At 43.6% G+C, this 21239-nt stretch overlaps 2 protein-coding genes across 2 annotated transcripts in view; one reads left to right on the forward strand and one right to left on the reverse strand.

The window, feature by feature from the left end:
* Positions 1 to 922: 922 nt before the first annotated feature.
* Positions 923 to 21239, forward strand: part of nol6 (nucleolar protein 6 (RNA-associated)) — a 36796-nt gene continuing 16479 nt past the window's right edge. Inside the window, exons 1-18 of the mRNA XM_084056310.1 lie at positions 923 to 1395; positions 2415 to 2657; positions 3174 to 3290; positions 4202 to 4381; positions 4950 to 5118; positions 5834 to 5968; positions 6210 to 6370; positions 7109 to 7229; positions 7421 to 7479; positions 7619 to 7720; positions 8001 to 8116; positions 8569 to 8746; positions 9784 to 9906; positions 10618 to 10766; positions 16648 to 16723; positions 18354 to 18494; positions 19610 to 19727; positions 20812 to 20966. Of these exons, the coding sequence (XP_083912436.1) occupies positions 1357 to 1395; positions 2415 to 2657; positions 3174 to 3290; positions 4202 to 4381; positions 4950 to 5118; positions 5834 to 5968; positions 6210 to 6370; positions 7109 to 7229; positions 7421 to 7479; positions 7619 to 7720; positions 8001 to 8116; positions 8569 to 8746; positions 9784 to 9906; positions 10618 to 10766; positions 16648 to 16723; positions 18354 to 18494; positions 19610 to 19727; positions 20812 to 20966 (2382 nt within the window). The 5' untranslated portion in view covers positions 923 to 1356. The remainder of the gene's footprint in view (positions 1396 to 2414; positions 2658 to 3173; positions 3291 to 4201; positions 4382 to 4949; positions 5119 to 5833; positions 5969 to 6209; positions 6371 to 7108; positions 7230 to 7420; positions 7480 to 7618; positions 7721 to 8000; positions 8117 to 8568; positions 8747 to 9783; positions 9907 to 10617; positions 10767 to 16647; positions 16724 to 18353; positions 18495 to 19609; positions 19728 to 20811; positions 20967 to 21239) is intronic.
* LOC311044607 (E3 SUMO-protein ligase ZBED1-like) lies at positions 11836 to 16641 on the reverse strand. The gene is made up of 4 exons (XM_084056311.1): positions 15842 to 16641; positions 15011 to 15229; positions 13451 to 14473; positions 11836 to 12510 (listed from the first exon to the last, which is right to left on the reverse strand). The coding sequence occupies exons 1-4, from the start codon at positions 16136 to 16138 to the stop codon at positions 11959 to 11961; spliced, it is 2091 nt and encodes a 696-aa protein (XP_083912437.1). The 5' UTR covers positions 16139 to 16641; the 3' UTR covers positions 11836 to 11958.

Raw genomic sequence — 21239 nt, forward strand, 5'->3', positions numbered from 1 at the left:
TTGGCAGACCCCCTGTAGTAACTCTGAGGACCCCCTGTTGAAGATCCCTGGTATAATGTATAACATTGTGTTTCATATGTATAGACATACCATGTTGTGCATTCCAGCTATTCAAATAATAGATTGATATTCATTCATATCCACTGCCATTAGTAAACATACTTTACTAACTGAGAAGAATGTAATACTATCAACAATCTGTCAATTTCACAACAATCATGTATACAAGCTATTAATGGCCAGAATCGTGATATATTTTCAACATAAATATGGAAAATATTTAAAGACAAATGGATTTTTTTGGGAAAAAAAATATATAAAAGCCTATATATATATAGGCTTTTAAAATATATAGCCTACATAGGCCTATATATACATAAATAAATAAATGTATTCATTGTCCGCGGACCCACTGTTTAAGACTACTTAGGGTCGTAGGCTATTAAATGATATCCCTGAAACGCTTGTGCCTGTGCAAATACCGTTTTTATACATATATTTTTTACATTTTTACAACTATTGTTTTTGGAAAGCAAAACATACGGGAAGTGGGGAACTGTAATTTTGAAGGACACACGGAGGGGGGAGATTGACAGGGCAGTAACCAATCAGGAGCAAGCCCGCCCACAGTTGAACTAACCAATGGAGTCCGTTTCTTCCTTTTTTCGTTTCCAGTTTGTTTGTTTCGCCAGAGAATGGAGAATATGCCGTTTTCTTGATTTTTATTGATTCTGACACACTCTATGTTCGTTTCCTCCCTAGAACGAGAATAGGAGAATTCAATTTGGGTTTCCCGTTTTTTTGATCCTGTGCCTCATGCAGTAAACGGGCCGTTTTAGGTCCATTCTGACACACTCTATGTTGGTTTTCTCCCTAGAACGAGAATAGGAGAATTCAAGTGGTTATTCCGTTTTTCAATCCGTGCGCCCATGCAATAAACGGAAATTGAAGTGTTTTTTTCGTTTTCCGTTTCTGTTCTGACGCTGGACACCAATTATACTTTAGTACCCGGACCGGTATTGTCTCTTATTTTGAAGGCCGCTGAACAGGAAGTCAAACTCTTTACTGCCTATGCAACCTATCTTGGTTCAAACGGGGCGGGAACTAGCTGAGAACTAGGACCAATCACCGTTCACTAGCCAAAAGCGGGACCAATCACCGTTCACTGAAGTCGTGCCTCGGCCAATCGGAGAGGAGTTTCCCCAGACAGTGGCGTTGGGTTAGGTTGACCCATAGCACACATGTGAAAACCTGGTGAAAAGAAAACACATGTATTTACCGGTATTATTAGTTATTATAACTCACAATCACAGGTGAATTAAGTGAATAATTTGTCATCATTAAAGCAGGAACAATATGATCAGCACAACAACAGCTGTGGAGGAAACAGAGGAGGTAAGAACACAATAACAACATGTTAGCTTTTATATCAGCCTGCTGCTACTTATTACTGTTCCCCACGTTACATCCAGAGATGGAAGAGAGAATCATTTCTTCATCTTACCAGTGGTGTAAAGCAGTGGTTCTCAAACTTTTTCATGTCAAGGACCCCCAAATTGACACTTATTACCCCACGGACCCCCATTTGAAAAGATAAGCCAGGGACCCCAATAAGAGAAGGTTTTTATGGCTCTCTAGCAGTGATTCTCAACCATTTTAATGTCAAGGACCCCCAGTTTGACATGCATTAGGGCTACAGACCCTCTTTAATGGCATTTATACCTCTGGGACCCCAATTCATATTGTAAAATCAATGTTAATTTAACTCAGACCCATAAGGGTCCATTTGGTTCCTGTCCATCATTTAGCTGGGGACCTCCTGGAACCCCCTCAAGTACCCCTGGGGGTCCCCGGACCCCACTTTGAGAACCAATGGTGTAAACTGTAAAGTAACTAAGTAGCATTGCATTGTGAGCTTGTAGATCTGCTATTTGTATACATTTGAAAACTTGTGAAATGGGATATTCTGCACAATGGGTACTTTTACTTTTGGTACCAATACTTTTGTACTTACCAAGTAAATTTTTAATTTCGGACTTTTACTTGTGGGGGCGGGGGTTCCAGGGGGTCCCCAGCTAAATGTGTTATAGCATCACAATCATTTTAACCACTTTAACCTTTTATACTTTGGCTATGTGCCGCACTATGAGCTTGTACGCACTATCTGCTCATTTTGAAAAAAAAAATATGTGCAAACCTTTGAAATAAATAAATATATATATATATATTTTTTAAAGCAAACATTTTTAACTCAAATCTTTGCTTCTCGGGGTCCCTGCAACAAATATATTTTGATATGGGGGTCCGTGGCCAAATACATATAATTTTGGGTGGTCCTTGACATGAAAAAGTTTGAGAACCACTGTTGTAGTACACTACTGACGAGAGTACGTCTGCTTCCACTGCACACACAGATGCCTCCTCCGTCAGATTCATCCCACGACGGCGAAGCGGAGGACGAAGAGGAGCAGAATGACGGCCCGACCAAAGCTAAACGAACCAAACCGGATGATAAACAGGACGACGGAGGAGACGGGCTGGTGCCCAGACCCATCAAGATGTCCCGGAACGACCTGTACAGACCACCCACAGTGGAGGAGCTGAACCAGCTCAAAGAGGCGGAGAGCCTGTTCCACTGCAGCCTGCTGAAGATGCAGGTCAGACATGCCACGATAAACATTATCCTAATGCAGGGGTCTTCAACGGGGGGTCCAGGACCCCGAGGGGGTCCTCAGAGTTACTACAGGGGGTCCGCCAAATCTTTGTGTGATATGTTTTTTTTACCTTAACCACTTGAACCCGAGCATCTCTTTTCTGAGGAGAACTTTAGCCAAAAATAGCAGATCTACAAGCTCACAACGCCTCACTCTGCGAGGTGTTGTGAGCTTGTAGATCGGCTGTTTTTGGCAAAGAGGTATAGGTGTAGAGGGAAAAAAGAGCAGACTAAGTAAACAAACCAGTGTTTGTCTGAAAATTGTGTTTGTCTGAAACACAATTTTCTACAATATAGAGGGGGTCCCTGCTTCATCTCTCTCTCAGCTAGGGGGTCCTTGACCTGAAAACGTTGAAGACCCCTGACCTAATGCAATAACTTATGTTTTGTTTTTTGGGGGGAATGGGATAAACGTCTTGAATATACAGTAAAAACGGTATGTTCCTTATTATGACGACAGATGGAGGAGTTGCTGAAAGAGGTTGCCCTGAGTGAACGTAGGAAACAGCAAATAGATGCCTTCATCCAAACGGTCACCAAGTTGCTTCAAACTGTGCCAGAATCTCCAGCCGTTGAGGTATTGTATTCCTGTCTGAGTGTCAAGAAGTTCTTAACCACTTTTCAACCTGACATCCCTATTTTGGACATGTCATTCTAGGTGAAAGGTTTCAGGGTTTTTCAATTAAAATTATTTTAAAACAATAGCAAAAATAGGATATCTACAAGCTCACCACGCATCGCAACACAACAGGTTGTGAGCATGGAGATTTGCTGTTTTGGATATTCGTTGTACAATGATGTATAAAGGGCTTAAAGGGATAGTTCACCCCCAAAATGACTTTTTTTTAATCGATTACACACCCCATGGAGACTTGTATTCATGGAGATTTTTTTGTTTTTGTCGGATTCCTAAGCCAATTATTTGATGACCGGCAGCGGCTCCGGTAGGAGACTCAAAGTGTCACATTTGAGTCTCATACCATTAGCATCTTCCCGCTGGTCATCAAATGATTGGCTCAGGAATGCGACAAAACAAAAATAACTCCATGAATTCAAGGCTTCATGGGGTGTGTAATTGATAGAAAATAAGTAATCTTTTGGGTGAACTATCCCTTTAAGTGCTTAATAACTGATTTACATAATAAACTTCTTGTTCCTAACCCTGGTTTACTATGTTAGTAGGAGGTGAATTGCATGTCTTTGTCGTTGGAGCTAGAATGACAGATTTGAGCCATATTTTTGTTTTCTAGCTGTTCAGGTAGAAGTTGTTGTTAGTCCCAGAAATGTGGGACTAAAGGAAAATGCAATGAACCTCCACGGGAAATGAATCTTAGACTACAGTCGAGAACCAGTGGTCTGGACTCTCAAATAATAATGAATTCATTTCAAAGTATGTCTGCTCATTGAGCTTCCACCATAAAACACCCTATAACTACTGTGTTTGGATGTTTGTTGTCCCTCCGTCTCTCTCTCTCTCCGTGTTTGCAGATCAGTGACCTGTCGTGGCTGACTGGAACGGTGAAGGTTCCTTTTTTCCTGATGCCCAAGGTGACCAAGGGCAAGTTCCACATGGCTCCTCCCACCTCTGTGGATCTGATTGGTAGCTACCCTCTGGGAACCTGCAACAAACCTCGCGTCACCGTGGACCTGTCTGTCACCATGCCTGCTGTAAGTTACCTGCCCTGAAGCTTTGCCTAATGTTATTTGAGCCAGAACGATACATCATCAGTCTGGCCATTATATCGGCTTATTATTTGACATTTTTTTATATGACGCCGCCGCCGGTATCGCCAATTATGCAGCCGATGTGTCCTGATTTTTTTAACAACTTTCAATCTGCTGCCCCTATTTTGGGGTTGTCATTATAGGCGATAAAAGATAAACGTTTTAAAACGTTTCTTCAAAGCGTAAAATAAAATTGCACATCTACAAGCTCACAACACGCAACACAATGCGTTGTGAGCTTGTACTGTAGATTAGCGATTTTTGATTTTTCCGGTCAAAACATTGCTAAGACTCTCCAAAAAATTAGGATTGGCATCAGACCAAAAAATGAAATCTGGCATCAGTCAGGCTCTAAATGTTCTTGATATAAATGGCTCTGCTTCAGGCCTGGAACGCCACATTAGACTCTGTCAGTGATGGTAAAATAAAGGTTATGCGACGTTAAGTAACAAGTGCATGTTTTACAACAGGATAATGTAATAAATGTCTGGTTACTGTCTTTCCATATCAGGAGATCCTTCACCCCAAGGACATTCTGAACCAGAGGTACCCCAGGAAGAGGGCTCTCTACCTGGCTGGCCTGGCTCAGCATCTCACTGCCTCCTCTGAAATCGGAGACATGCGCTATTCTTGTCTCCACGGCAACCGCCTCCGTCCCCTTCTGCTGTTGACCCCTCCAGGTATGAGTCATTGAAATGACACCATGAATTACTAGATATTCCATTTGCAACGTATTACTTTCATTTTGTGTGTGTGTCAAATAACGTTCAGGTGCGTTGGTATATGTCTGCCCTTACGTTTGTCATAACCTGTAAGCAGTGTTGATTTTGACAGCTAATATTAATTTAGTTTTATTCATAGTCTTTTGAATAAAATTCCATTTCGTTTTAGTCATATTTTAATCATCTGAAATGTTTTCGTTTTAGTCTAGTTTTAGTCGACTATATATCATAAGATTTTAGTCGACTACATGTACAGTTGATTTACTCGACTAAAATGTATGTTGGCGGTGCCTTGATGGCGTCGTAATGGCTGATTTTACACTTGGTTGCATGCTGAAAATAGCCAATTTACAAGCTCGCAACGAGCTTGTAGATCTGCTATTTTCAGAGCGCAACCAAACATAAAATTACTTGTCTTTTAGTTCTACTGGATCTCTTCTCCATTCGTCCCTCACTAACAGTCTAGTTTTTTTTTGTTGACGAAATTGTCAGTATATTTAGTCATAGTTTTAGTCATCGTAGCTTAGTTATTATTTAGTTTTCATCAGTGAAAAAAGACGAAATTTTTCGTCATAGTTTTAGTCGACAAAATCAACACTGCCTGTAAGCCCTTTGAGCGGCTGTTAATGATGTTAATAATGTTAGTTTTTTAAAATTCATTATGTGTATTCAGGTAAGGAATCTTCTCGGTTCACCGTGCGTGTCCATGCCTGCCCGCCTCCTGGCTTCTTCAAGCCCAGTCGCTTCAACCCCAAGAGGAACAACATCCGGACAGAGTGGTACACTGGCGTAGAGACCTCCCAAACTGGTGAGTCCTTGTGACTTTAAGGCAGTTAGCCAAGAAATGTAACATGTTGCACAAAGTCATTATTTGCATTCATCCACTTTCAACCTGGCATCCCTATGTTGCGCATGTCACTTTATTGTCAAAAGATTTACAAAATAACCATAATAAAATAACCAAACCTTTCAAGAAGTTAATGAAATATATAGCAGATCTACAAGCTCACAATGCGTCACAATAACTTAAATTTTGTCTGTCCATGCAGAGAATGGACCTCCCACTCCACATTATAATAGTTCTATTCTGGGGGACCTGCTGCCCAGAAGCCACCTCCAGTTCCTGTCTGCTGTCAGCTCCAGGTGCCCAGCCTTCGCAGACGGAGTGGCCCTGCTCAAAGTCTGGCTCCGACAAAGAGAGCTTGACCAGGTAAGGGTTAGGCTATAAAGTCACTTTTCAACTGAAGGAATGATGTGGTTCTAGTCTACCTCAAATTATCAAAAGGAAAAGGTGCTGCAAGCTACTGCAACACACGTCCCGTCTGATCAGGGCCTGATCAGAGCATCTATTTCTTAGCCTTTTACAGACTGTAGGCCTGTGTCCAGTCTTTTAGGAGTATATGCACTCAGCTTAGGTTGTTTGTCACCAATAGAGGCTATGTGCGTGACATAATCGTACCCAGAAGTTATGCAGGAACGCCTACTGAGTGGCAAAAAACTACTTGGCCTTGACAGCCCATACATCCAAACGGAAAAGTCCTAACTGGCTGTGTTAAACTACGTTAAACTCACTAACATGGCAGCTGTACGGAAAGCTTGAATTATCCTCTTTCTATCTGCAAAGTTTTTGTTTCATAAAAATCCACCGTAGAGACATGTTATGGGCTGCTTTCTGTCAATACATTCTGTGCAGGTGATATTTTTCGAAGTGTCAGAGTTTGGAAGCGCTCGTTTTCAATAACGCTGTCTCCTGCATTATGTGCCATTTAGAAACCGGACCGTCGAGTGATTTCCAACGAGCGCTTCCAAACTCCAATGCTCCATGCTGCTCAACGTTTTGCCACTCAGTCTAGATGAGGGGGGGGGGGGGCGTGTCCCGGTGGAAAAGTGACGCATGTGCATACTCTCTATACATCTGACTATTTTTCATGTTCTCCGTTTCTCCCAGGGAACAGGATGTTTCAACGGCTTCCTGGGCTCCATGCTTCTGGCCTATCTCCTGACCACCCACAGAGTCGGTAACACCATGACAGCCTATCAGCTGCTCCGTAACAGCCTGCACTTCCTGGGTGAGAACCCGACGTTGTCCGACTGTCCGTCAGCTACAAAAGTAGCTGCTGTTATCTGTAATTGTGTTATTGTATTATTATTTGGTATAATCTTCTCTTAGCTATACTGATGTCTGGATATTAAATTGGTTATTATCATAATGCTGCTACTTGTATGTGTTCCAACTTTTCCATCCCTCTCTTAACCCCAGCTTCCACGGACCTGACCAGTAATGGCATCACCCTGGCCAGAGACGCTGACTCAACAGCAGTGAGTAGACCTGACACCAAATGCCTCAAAATAGGAAACCATGGGAGTCTAGAGTTTGTGCTGAAACCTCTTTTTTTTTTGGTTGTTGAAACTAATGTATAGTTGTTCTATCGTTCTTTCCTTTTGTTTTCCCCTGCAGCCGTCCCTTGCCGACTTTCATAGTGCTTTCCAAGTGGTGTTTGTGGACCCCTCCGGGCATCTCAACCTGTGTGGTGAGATGACGGCCTGCACCTACAAACAGGTGAACTGCTTTTTATTTGGATAAACTGGGTGACAGATTACAAAGATCCTAATCAGATAAAAGGCCAATGAGGAAGAGAGACTAGACTAGATGTACACTTAAATATCTGTGTTGTAGAGTTCTGTACTTAATCTAACAACTAATAACTTCTCTTATGGCATCTCTGGCACAAAAATCGTCTAATACGTATCAATTTGGACATGACAGACATGACACAGATTCCCATCAGTGTTTTTTACAATGTCTTGGTTTAACCAGTATCCTAACTGTGGTTCCTCAGGTGCAGCACGAGGCGGCAGCGTCCATGCAGTTCTGGGACGACCCCACCGTGGACGGGTTCCACGCACTCCTCATGACCCCGAAGCCCATGATACGCACGTGTGACCACGTCTTCCAGTACGGACCTATTCAACGCTTTACACTTATACAGGGTTCCCATGGTCATGATATATTTCTGGAAATGTTTTTTAATTAGAAAGAACTTGTTTTCCAAGCCTGGAAAAGGTTTAGAATCAATCAAATGTTTTGGAAAATGTTGGATATACATAGTTTTGGCTATTTATTTTCAGAAAAACATGTCTAACATTACGTGAAATATGTAACGTGGTAAAAATGTCGTACTGTGCTGCACGAGCTGTGAGAGAGTGGCCTAATGTATACTGCTCAAAGAAATGTAGGGAACACTTTGATCCCTTAATTATTTTGAGTTTTTTCATGAACTGTGTACATAATGCTAACGAAAACTGCTCAAAAGAATTAAGGGATCAAAGTGTTCCCTTAAATATTTTGAGCAGTGTATATAGGACGTTGTGATTATTATTTTTTTGCTCCTCTTGTCTCCCGGTCAGTCTGTGTGAGTTGGTCAAGCTTCAGTCCAGCTGTAAGAAGCTCAACCTCCTCAGTGAGCTGATGGACCACAGTGGGAACTACATCCACACAGCGCTGCCCTACATCCTGTCCATCCTCAACCGAGGGCTGGGCCAGAGGGTCCAGCTGCTGACCCACTCCCTCTCTCCTGACCCGGAGGTAAGCAGAGTAGGGGTGCTACGGTTAATGGAACTAATCGATTATAATGTATCAAAATACTAGAGTTAATCAAAATTTCACCCTTCTATTGTTGTTGGAAAAAAAAGAGCAAAAGCAGCAGATCTACAAGCTCACAATGGGTTGAGCTTATAGAACGTCGATAATCGATATTTGCAGCTCTAAAACAGAGCAGCCAAGAGAGCACACCAAATAGGTCACGTACTGTAGTACAAAAGCGGTAACGTTTGAAGCCAAGTAGGCTCTTCCTCAGACTCCTGGTGTAGACAGAAAGTTGCAATCTTAAATACACATAGTCCCAAACACCACATGATTGAAAAACATCAGTTGTGGGGCGCCCTCTGGCCTAGTAGTCCAGGCACATACCACATAATATAGGTTCTAATGCAACGACCTTTGCTGCATGTCAATCTCTCTCTCTCCCTGTTTCTCCACTATCTACTATCAATAAAGGCAGAAAAAGCCCCCAAAATATCTTTAAAGAAAAACATCAGTTGCATATGATATGCAAAAGATTGTCAATCAATGCATTTCACCTTTCACATAATAGTACACACAGATTTTATACACATAGATGCTACATATACACAGGGTACATCAAAGAAACAGTCCCAATAGTTTGTACTGCAAAAGGACTATAAGGATATCCATCATGAATGCCATCTACAGCATTAGAGGTGCTTCTATCTATTTATTACTTGCATTTTTGACATGGGGAAAATGTAAAATGTAACAACATTTATAGGATATTCATTCATAGTAATGGCTGGTCACTGAGTGGTCTCACCTGTATAAATATCCTCATTAAGGCCTTTAGGGTCCCAAGTGCACAGAGTTTAGATTAATCACTGACCCATCATGAGATTAAAGTACTCAGACTTTGGTAGCCACATCATGCTGGCCACATCTACCTGCACAGAATTCCTTTGATCTTATACATCTTTCAAATAGGAGTTGTATTCCATGCTTCGCTGCATTCATCAAGTGTATTATTTCTTTCTTTGTGCATATCATCACAGTGGTCAGTAGAGAGTGAAGCCCCCAAGCACAAGGCTCAGCCCCCCATATCATTTGGGTTGATCTTGAGACCAGAGCAATCAGCATCCATCTTGCAGAGAGGTCCACCTGCAGACAGCCCTAAGGTACTGTGTGTGTGTGTGTGTGTGTGTGTGTGTGTGTGTGTGTGTGTGTGTGTGTGTGTGTGTGTGTGTGTGTGTGTGTGTGTGTGTGTGTGTGTGTGTGTGTGTGTGTGTGTGTGTGTGTGTGTGTGTGTGTGTGTCAGATTTTGATTAATGTTGACGTGTGAGATGATAACAGAAAATTAGTAAAAACATTTTAGTCAAATCTTTTTTTAATGGAATAATCAAGTTGGTTATGCATCTTGTAAATATTACAGAGACAGACAGATACACAATATACCATCTATAGTTATTGTCATTACATTGTATACTGTGTATGTTTAGTATTTTGTGTGATGACTGAATGAAATACTGCTACTACAATATGATATTAACTTAAGTGCACCGAAATGGTGAATACAATTTTAAGTTATCTTTTTGACCGCTGGGTAAACATATTAAGCACTTTCAAGTTGTCTGTTTGGGTATTGGGTAGGCATTTAGTACCATCATTTTGAACTTTTACCTTAGTTACACCAATTAATTGCATTTAAACATTAATGGACATATTAATAGATTATGAAAATTGTTGGCTTGTGCCCTATTCATATTACCAAAGTTTTGTTACCGTTTAAGCTGCTGTGTCGTCAACGTGCAATAAAGTTTTTTTTACAAACTGACGTGGTAGGTAGGTGTACACACCCACGGTAACCTACAGTATGTGTCTCTTTCTAGGCAGTGGAGTTTCGCCAGCTGTGGGGCCCTCGCTCGGAGCTGAGGCGCTTCCCGGACGGAGCCATCACTGAAGCAGTGTTGTGGGAAGGACAGACCGACTGCCAGAAAAGACTGATCCCCAAACAGATCATCACTCACCTGCTACAGCTGTATGTATTCTACACTGACTGGGGAGAAGGTGTGGTCGATTTTGTCAGTACATACTGTAGTTATCATCGCTGACGCGTGTGGAAACCTTGAATCTCTAACACTGTTACTTTTCAGGATGGAAATCATTATTTCCATTATTATTTAGTCACAAGCTCTATAAAACCCAGACAGACTGACTTAACCACTTTCAAATAGTTTCTAAAAGTGCTGAAACTAGCAGATCACAACGAGTTGCTTCGCGACACGTTGTGAGCTTATACCTGTAGATCTGCTATTTTCGCTACTTTCATGCGACACTCTGGTAAGACAAAGTAGGGCATTAATATTTATTAAACAAAAATTTGAAATATGGAAATTCAAGGTTTCTGCCCGACAGCAACGTTATATTAAAAGTACAGGGACTGTAATCTGGCATTTTCTGGTGGAGAGATGATTTCGGGGACCCAGTTTTGCATGATGTGATGCAGTATGGTTTGGGTCTTGATACTGTACATACAGCACTACTTACAGACAACTTTGTGAGTAGAACATTATATAACCATGAGTGAACCATGAGATGAAAATGCATACACATTCAACATCGTTACAGGAATTCCTATATTAGGAAAACAAAATATGCCTAGGTTGCTACAACTACTTAAGGCAGCAGTATGTAACTTTTTTTTTAATGAATAATTGTCCAATCTGTATGGTAGAGTATGGTAATACAATATAGCTTATACAATTGGGGTGGTTGTATTTAGTCTCCCTGCTCTTCTATTGAGACATTTAGATCCGTTTCAAAGGTCTCACTTAGACACAGGTTCTGACACACATTTTGACCTGATGGTCAAGATTCAATTCATCCCCTGACCAAAGCAGGCAGGCTCTATTAGTTCAATGGTAAAAATGTCAGCACTTGCGCAAGAAACAGAGTTCAAATCCGGGGTAGAAGAGGAAAGTTACATAGTGCAGCTTTAAAGGCCTTTGCATACAGGGTGCGATTTTTCTGACTAATCGCACCCTGTCTGCAAAGACCTTAACTCCACAATCTCAACAAATATCCAGATAATGGATAATGGGCATATACATTCTTCATATATTCAGATATTCATATATCTAATCTCTAGTAAAATCCACATTCATGTTCAATATCTACAAGGAAAGCTCCTTTAACTAAGGAAGCCTCCTCATACACTACTGGTATTCATACTACCCGTTCTTATTTAAAAAGATCATCATGTCGACGTGCTCCGGGCTGAGTCTCGTCCGCATCCTCGCGTACGTCCTCCTGTCTTCCGAGGACATCAGGTTCGACGGTACGGACACGCCGGGTATGCATAGGTAGCGTTTTGCCAAAATCGCCAGACCGGGGAATCTGGGCCCATTAACCCTCCACCAGTCCAGAGGATTTATGTCCAGCGAGGGTGAGATGTCTCTCAGGTAGTACTCCACCTGAGCCTCGGAGTCGTCGGCGTAAGACGAGCTGTAGTTGTCCCCCAGGAGCAACAGCATGGCGTTTTTGGCGTCGCCCGCCTTTGGCTGGGACGCTTGGCTGACGGGATGAGTCACTAACGTCTCCAGCTTCTCGATCTTGGCACCTAAAACGGTGCTACTTATCGTGTCTAACTTTGAAACCATCTCGTGCAGCTTCACTTTGGCGGCCAGTCTCACCGTGGGCGTCAGGAAGCTGAGGTGCTTGTGACGAGGGTCCAGCATGGAGGCCATCAGAGCCGGTTTGGAGGCCAGGTCACCGGCGTCAACCTGTGAACATTGAATTAACCCATTTAGACCGGGAACGCATCTTGTGTCATTTTACATTTCTTTGGCTATTCAAAAATACAAGCTTATGAGCTTGTAGATCTGCTATTTTTAGGAAAAAACATGAACATTTGTGTTTTAAAGCGAACGTTTTTAACTCCGATCTGTGCTTCTGGGGGTCCCTGGAACAACATATTTATTTTTGAGATGGGGGTCCGTGGCCAAATTCATATCATTTTGGGGGTCCTTGACATGGAAAAGTTGGAGAGATAGCAACATACTGTTAGGATTTAGAAAAAAAAATTAGATATGTATTTGGCCGCAGACCCCCATCTAAACATTTTTGTTCCAGGGACCCCCAGAAGCAAAGATTTGAGTTACAAATGTTCGCTTTAAATATATATATTCGGTGCCGCGCTATGAGCTTGTAGATCTGCTATTTTTGAATAGCCAAATAAATCTAAAAATGACACAGCTTATTTCCTGGTCTAAATGGGTTTATGTTGCTTCAGTTATTGCCAAGTGTGTGAGGTACATCACAAGGAGGAAATTGTTTGTGCCAACAGAGACGAGCCAACATTAAACATCAGACAAACAACAACATAGGCAGGTAATATACTGGATTTGGGTGTCCTTCAGCAGGTCACTGAGAGATACAGTATAAACACATCAAACACACGCATTAGATGCACATCAGACGAAGCTGAATAGCAAATTGCAGGTGGGATGAAGGCTATATAAATTGATAATGGGTCCTGTCTGTGGCTGCTGTATATGTGATTCTTTCTTCTATGTGAAAGCAATGTGTCAAGTTAAATTCCTTGTATGTGAACATATCTGGCTGGCCAATAAGACGACGATTTTGATGAGGATCTCCAAATTAGCAGGCCTGTCTAAATGAAACCATTACATGGTAAATCTAAGAGCTTGTGACCGTGCCTACCTCCATGTGTTTCCTCAATGACTCCCGAACCTTGAGCTTAAACTCGGAGACCAGTTTGCTCTCATGCTCTCTCGCCGTGAGGTGAGTGTGGAGGAGACTGAACGTGATGGGGTAGATGTTGGAGACCGACGCCTCCGTCTCGGCAGACATGACCGTCATCGCCCATTTCAGAGTTGCCATCACGGGCGTGATGTCCTCGATCATCTGCCAGTACTCGTCCTTCATGTCGAGCGCCTGGGCCTCCTGCCGGCTGGTGACCGTGCGGTCGGACAGAACGGCTTTGATGGCCCACCGCTGCTCGATCAGTCTCTCGAACATGTCCCCGATGGTCTCCCACCTGGTTTTGCTGGACTGGACCAGCCTGTGTCCCGGCAGACACATCTGGCCCTGCCTGAGCTCCAGGGCCATGCCCGCGTGCGAGTTGCGGTTGAAGTGCTTCGCCAGTTTGCCGGCGGCGACGACCACGCCCAGCACGTCTCCGCTCACGCCGTGGCTGACGGACAGCTGCAGCGCGCAGGCGAAGCACACCACGGAGTCCCAGGTGACGCGGGCGCAGCCGTGGGCCGCCGTGACGTTCTTGGCGTCGTCGTGAACGCAGGCGGTCACTCGGCCGGTGATCCCCCAGCCCCCCACCGTCTCCACAAGCTTCCCCGTGAGGTCGTCTGTGCCCGTGGCGGGCGGCGCGTGACTGGCCACCGCCGGCATGCTGTGCGTCTGCAGCACCGCCCTCCTGGCGTGCCAGTCCTCGGTTATGAAGTGGCAGTAGACGGTCATGTACCGCTCAGCGGGCATGGCGGCCCAGCGCTCCGTGCACAGAGCCACCGCCTCGGCCGCGTCCAGCAGTCGCCTCAGTTCGTGCGCCTTGGCGCGGAAATGCGCCTCGACGTGAGCCGTCACCTCGCCGACCGTGGGCACCGTGTAGTCGCGCACGACGTAAGCCAGCAGTTCTCGGAATCCCGCGCCGTCGACGATGCTGAGGGGAAGCATGTCCTTCTCCATCATTACACAGATCCGCTGGGTCACCTGCAAGTACAATATTACAATTTAGGCATGTTGCAGACGCTCTTATCCAGAGCCAGTTACAAAGTTACAAAGAGCAAGAACAGTCTAAAACCCTAGTCAGTAAACTACAGAGTAAATGGCCATGTTTACGAGTGCAAATAAAACAATTAAGTCCAATGAAGTAGCTACAAAGGCACGTAAACAAACCTAGCATCTAAACGGCATGCAACTGGAGATAAATATTCTGTGACTACTTGAAAAGGTAAGAAAATCGAAAAATCGCTGGCAGTGGGTGATTCATTTATTTATTCTGGCAGTGAAAGAGTTAAAGGCCAGTCAACAGTACTCCAATGCAACACGTCGCAACTTGCAACCCAGTTGCAAGAAATTGCAGCGGTCTGGACTGACCAGTTGCTGACCGGCGCCATTTGGGGATAAATAATGTTTGCAAGCATTGGTATGTGGAGTGGACTGGCTTTAACTCTTGAGAGTGTTAAGATCAAACCAAATGGACCCGATTGGGACACTAGTACTACATGACATCTGTCAAATGATCACCTCTGAATGTGACATGGCCTCGGCTGCCTGCGGGGGGTCCCCCCCCTGGTCCTCTCCTGGCGGGGCGTGTGAGTGCTTGTTCTTGATGTGGTACATCATGCTGGTGGTGCTGCTGAAGTACTTCAGCTTGGCGTCGCACAGCTTGCAGTGGACCTCGTTGTCCGTCTTGACGAACACGTCCCACACGGAGCTGCGCTTCATGCGTTTCCTCAACCCCACCTGTAGGGATGAGACGATAAGCGTTATTATCGTGGAGATTGTCCTCTGTCATACACTAGGACGGCTGAGAGGAATTGTTGCGTGCAGAGATAGGATACCGGCTACGGCGGCTACTGAAGCCAAAATGCTGTGTTGCTTACCGTGTAGCTCACTGGTTCCCAAACACTGGGTCAGGACCCATTTGTGGGCCGCAGACACATTTCTATGGGTTGTGAGTAAATATCCCTTCATTTTTTGTTTCCTACATTTTCTTTTTAATTACAAATGTCTTTTTTAAAAGCAAAATGTTTAAGAAGTAGTGAAAATAGCCGATCTACAAGCTTGTAGATCTGCTATTTTCACTAGTTTGGGAACCACTGGTGTAGCCTAGTTGTGAGGATGCAATTGTATGCTCACTTCTTTATGCAAACCTGTTTATGCAAAGTAGCCATTTGGGTTCTTGGCTCATGAATCGATGGGGGGGGGGGGGGCACGTTCTAACGTGCACGTTGCGCATGCACATCCCTACCTGTGCGTGCGCGTGAAAAAAAGCAATGACGCCACACTGTGGTGTCGCGTGAAGCCACCATGCAGTGCGTCCAGGTACCCCGTACCAGGGAATCTCATCCCTACCTGGTCGGAGCTGGTGGAGGTCCCACAGCTGGTGGTGTTGATGTTCTGCTGCATGAGGACCATGTTGTTGTTCTGCATGATGGGGACCGTGATGGAGGAGGAGGAGGAGGTCGCCTCCTCCTCGGTTCTTCTAAACGGCCGCGATGATGCGATCAGTCGGTTCTCCTCCTCACCGTGCGTCACCACGGACGATGTGCAGGAGAGGGGTCCGACTCCTCCGAAGCTACTGGTGGTGGGCTTCTGGTCCTCCGGGGACGCGGAGCGACGGGCTTCGTATTCCCCCATCATGTGCTCCATTGTTGTTATTATTACAGCTCTGGTCTAATAACAGCGTTAGCGGGTTCTCTCTAAACGCTCCGTTAGGAGCGATGCTATTCGCATAGACCGAAACCTCCGCTACCGTGCGAGGTCTCAGACTTTAGTGAAAATAAAGACAACCACGTCGCTACTCATCGAAACGAAAGCTGTTTTGTGTTGCTGAAGGACTATTCTCCACGGTGGGGAGCCTCTCAGGACCCCACCTTCTCTGTATAATACACTTTTTGGGGGCAGAAAATAAAATGTCCGCCCCAGACGGAGGTTATTTTTATTCACTCACCTGCGCCCCCTACAGACCTGGTCAATGGTGCTGCATCAGACCAGAGCTATGTTATGTTGATTTTTTTAAAGATCGCTGTTTTCCAGGCTATGTCAAAGGTCAGGCTGTGACATTCTGTTTACGCCCGCAGCTGCAGGTAACCATAGCAACCTGCCATCATCGTCCTGTCTAAATCCTTTCCTCCTTTGTGTGTTTATCTTCTCTGCAGACACGCAGACATCCCTGAAACATGTGTAATGTACGTCGGGGCGATGATGGACGACGTCATCAGCGTGGGACGAGAGGTATGTCATAAATAAATAAATAATAATAAATACTAGTAGTAGTTGCGGATCTCAGCCAGTGGAGGGCGCTGTTCGCTCTTCCAATCATATAACTGTTGCAAATCTGGTTTGACACTTGCTTTGGCAATGTAAATGTATGTTTTCTCATGCCAATAAAGCTACTTTTAAATTGAATTCATTCTCAGCCCCAATTTGATAAGCATTTAGTCTCTGGGAGACTGGGACCTCAATCTAAGAAGATTATTTTATATATGATTGATATGGTTTTACATGAATACTCATACCACATGACTTCATAAATTCCATAACTTTCTAAACCAGGGGTCTTCTACAGGGGGTCCGCCAAATCTTTGTGTGATATTAATTTTTGTTTTCCTTTTCTGAGGAGAACTTTTGCCAAAAATAGCCGATCTACAAGTTGTACTTGTAGATCGGCTATTTTTGGCAAAGAGGCTATAGGTGTAGAAGGAAAAAAGAGCAGACTAAGTAAAAAAAACAACTTTAATCTGAAACACAATTTTATACAATATAGAGAGTAGGGGGTCCCTGTTTCATCTCTCTCTCAGCTAGGGGGTCCTTGGCCTGAAAACGTTGAAAACCCCTGTTCTAAACAGTAGGGAGAGATGACAGTGAATCTCCGATAAAAAATGACCGTTCTTCCACATCCTCTAATGAAGCCTACTTACTAAAAAACATTTTTTTAGTAAGTAAACCCCATTTAGACCTGGAACACTGATACAGGTATGTAACTATGCCTTCTAATCCGGGAACCCCTTTTGGTGTAGTGTTTGCTGTATCAGTGGTGGAAAAAGTACTCAAATTCTTTACTTAAGTAAAAGTACCAATACTGCAATATAAAAATACTCTGTTACAAGTAAAAGTCCAGAATTCAAAAATTACTTGAGTAAAAGTACAAAAGTATTGGCATCAAAATGTACTTAATGTACCAAAAGTAAAAGTACTAAATATTTGAAAATAGCAGATCTACAAGCTCACAATGCGTCGCATCGCAACGCGTTGTGAGCTTGTAGATCGGCTATTTTCAAATAGCCTATGTATAAAATAGGGTTAAAGTGGTTAATGTATTTCATTAAATTAAATATCATAATTTATATCTGCAAAGTAACTAGTAACTAAAGTTTTCAAATAATTGTAGTGGAGTAAAAGTACAATATTTGCCTCTGAGATGTAGTGGAGTAAAAGTATTGGAAATTGGAAACACTAGTAAAGTACAAATTCCTCAAAATGGTGCTTAAGTACAGTACTTAAGTAAATGTACTTAGTTACTTTACACCACTGTGCTGTATACAGTATATAGCAACATTATTCATTTTGTAATTTGAATAGAAATGTACGTTTTTCAGAAAGCTTAGGTCAGGAGTTCTTAGAATCGGCCTCAGGTCTAAATGGGTTAAAGACCCCTGGCTTTCCCCCTAGGAAACCCCGCGTTGAGAACCACTGCTGTGTACTACTTGAATTTACCACAAAGGCCTCTGTATGCAAAATATGTCGCCTATTTTATCAAAGGAACAGTGTAGTGTAGTTTTTCGCAATGCAGTATATTTAATCATTTAAAACACGTTCAATAGCTTCTAAGTGTCTGTTCAATGCGTACCGTTGTGTCCACAAGGTGCCCAGCACTGGAGAGGAGGAGAGTCTGGCGGTCATCCAGTCTTATGATGACCTCAGTAGGAACCTGTGGAAGCTGGAGGGTCTTCCTCTGTCCGTCACCTCAGTGCAAGGAGCCCACCCAGCCCTCAGATACACACAGGTACAATCTTATTATTATTATTAAGGCCACTTATTATTACCACCCACTATTATCATTTTCTATTATAATTGTCCATTCCCCCTTTCAATCATTTCCATCTCATATTCTTCTATATGGTTACTTTCTATCTCTTGTGCTCATGAAACACTTGGAAAGTGCTATGAACATATTGTTTATTATTATTATTAACACAAGCAGCCTCTGTTTTAAGTAGATTTCGTCCTGAACCGAACAGTTCAGTTGCTGTGTTATGTGGTTGTAAACAATGTAAATTGTCTAAACCATCTGTTTCTTACCAATGAGCAGGCTGTTATTATGTAGAATTTACATTCTGGAGCAATTTAGTGCTCTACAATTAAGCCCTATCACAAGTATGTTAACTACTGTAATGATACTGTTGGGGGATTCTTGAAAATGGAACTTCTGTAGAGATTCCAAATGGACCTTGAGCGATGGTGTTCTTTTTTTTTTTTTACCCCTTCTCCCCAATGTAGTCATTATGCACAATGAATTCCTCCCCACACACATCTCTGTGTTGTCACTGCTGTTGTGTCCTACTGACACACCTGCCAGTGAGGAGCCCCCATCAGGAGGACGTTGAGCCTCCTCCCGCCCAGCAACACTCCCTGCTGACTAGCTCCAGTCCATGCAGAGACACCCCCCCCGCCCCCCCGTCCAGCTTCCCTCCCCCGAACACGGGCGAATAGGCTATATGCACAGCAGCCATATTGGAAAGAAATTGGGCCTCTTCTTACTTCCTTCACAGGTTTTACCAATGATACTAATGAAGGCTCTGTTCCATTCTGGTCAGGGTGCTGATATTGTGCATGTTGGCTCACTAGAAACACTCCATTTTGGTTCCGAAATGGCCCCTTATGGTGGGTGTGTAACTCTGAGAGTGTACAAATGGAACCAAATGGACCCGTGAGGGTCCATTTGGTTCCATTTGTATTGTGTTAAAATAGATGCTCGAACAAAGCCGGATTCACCACGTTGGATTCAAACCCACAGCCTCCACGGTGGTGGGCAGATACTTTACCACTGCGCCACCCCAGCGCTAGGGTGATCTTGTCTTGTAGACGTGCTGATGTATGTCTCCATCATCTCCTGTCCAGGTGTTTCCTCCTGTGCCTGTAAGGCTGGACTACTCGTTCTTTGACAGAGAGTCAACGTCAAGGTCTCTGGTTCCAAAGGAAGGAAAACTCTGCCCTGTCTACATCACGCCTATCACAGGTACAGTACATACCGGTACTTTTGGCCACATATTTCTGTGTGTGTGAGTGAGAGAGAGAGTGTGTGTGTGTGTGTGTGTGTGTGTGTGTGTGTGTGTGTGTGTGCTAAAACATCTGGGACAACGCTCCACACGTCCCAGACTCTTCTCCCTTCTGGCTCCCAAACTATGGAATGAACTCCCCATTGCAGTTTGAACTGCAGACTCACTCCAAATCTTCCGCTGTAATCTGAGGACTCACCTCTTCAGACTCCACCTCAGCCCGTACAGCACTTGTCCTAGTCTTGACGACCTTGCAGGATTATGCAAAGGCTAAAATGTAATTTAGATAGCATGTTATGTAGACAGATGCCAGGTCATTGTTGACCTGGCATCCTATTGTGTGTATAATAGTGTGTTTCAATGTACAGATTATTGATTTTTTTGGGGGATATTCTACGGTTAGACTGATGATAGGTTCTTGGTTTACTTATGTATAAGTTTATTAGTAGATAACTATTTCTATGCATTTGATGTATTACCTTTTGTTGTCCTTGCTTACTGTAAATCGCTCTGGATTAAGAGCGTCTGCTAAATGCCTAAATTGTAAATTATGTGTGGCCCACCCTACTTGAGACAAGCCCATTCCAGGCTGCAATATGAGGGCTGTCCTGATGTGGTCTGAGATGAATGTGCCAGACAGACAGACAGACAGACAGACAGACAGACAGACAGACAGATAGATATCACTGTGTGTGTGTGTGTGTGTGTGTGGGTGTGTGGGTGTGTGGGTGGGTGGGTGGGTGGGTGGGTGTGTAATGGTGTTTAATGTTCGCTTGAATGTAATGTTTGATCGAAGCGGTGGGTGCAAAACTATTCTAATGAGCCTGTGTGTTTGTCTCTCCGTTCCTCTCTCACTATATATATATATATATATATATATATACACACACAGTATGTCCACCAGAGTGTGCTCACTTCCTAGCTAGTTCAGAATACATGCCCCTAACTAGAGCTGCACATTTTGATTGGGGAGAGCTTTCAAAAAGTTGTGTTCCTGAATGCTCTAATGTAAACATGTGCACATGTGTGTCTCTCCCGTTGCAGTGATCTGTCACATGGAGGGCAGTGGGAAGTGGCCACAGGACCGCCTGGCCGTCCGTCATCTCAAGGCTGCCTTCCACATCAGTCTGGCAGAGCAGCTTCATAAGCAGCACCTCTACACCTGTAAACCCTGCCCCACACACCTGGATGTCTGGAAGGTATGGAAGAGGGAGAGAGAGAGGGAACGATTATTGACCCATTAAGACCTGAGGCCGATTCTACAAATGTCTTCTAAATCAAAACAGTGTTCTGAAAAACTCATGTTGCAATTAGTGGTTCTCAAACCTTTTAATGTCAAGGACCCCCAAAATTATGATGTATTTGGCTGCGGACCCCCAGAAGCAAAGATTTGAGTTAAAAATGTATCGCTTTCAAAAATATATATATTCAAAGATTTACAAATATGTTCACGATTTAAAAAAAATAGCAGA

This window comes from Gymnoscopelus microlampas (assembly GCF_963454915.1).
Source record: "Gymnoscopelus microlampas genome assembly, chromosome: 4".
Lineage (NCBI taxonomy): Eukaryota > Metazoa > Chordata > Actinopteri > Myctophiformes > Myctophidae > Gymnoscopelus > Gymnoscopelus microlampas.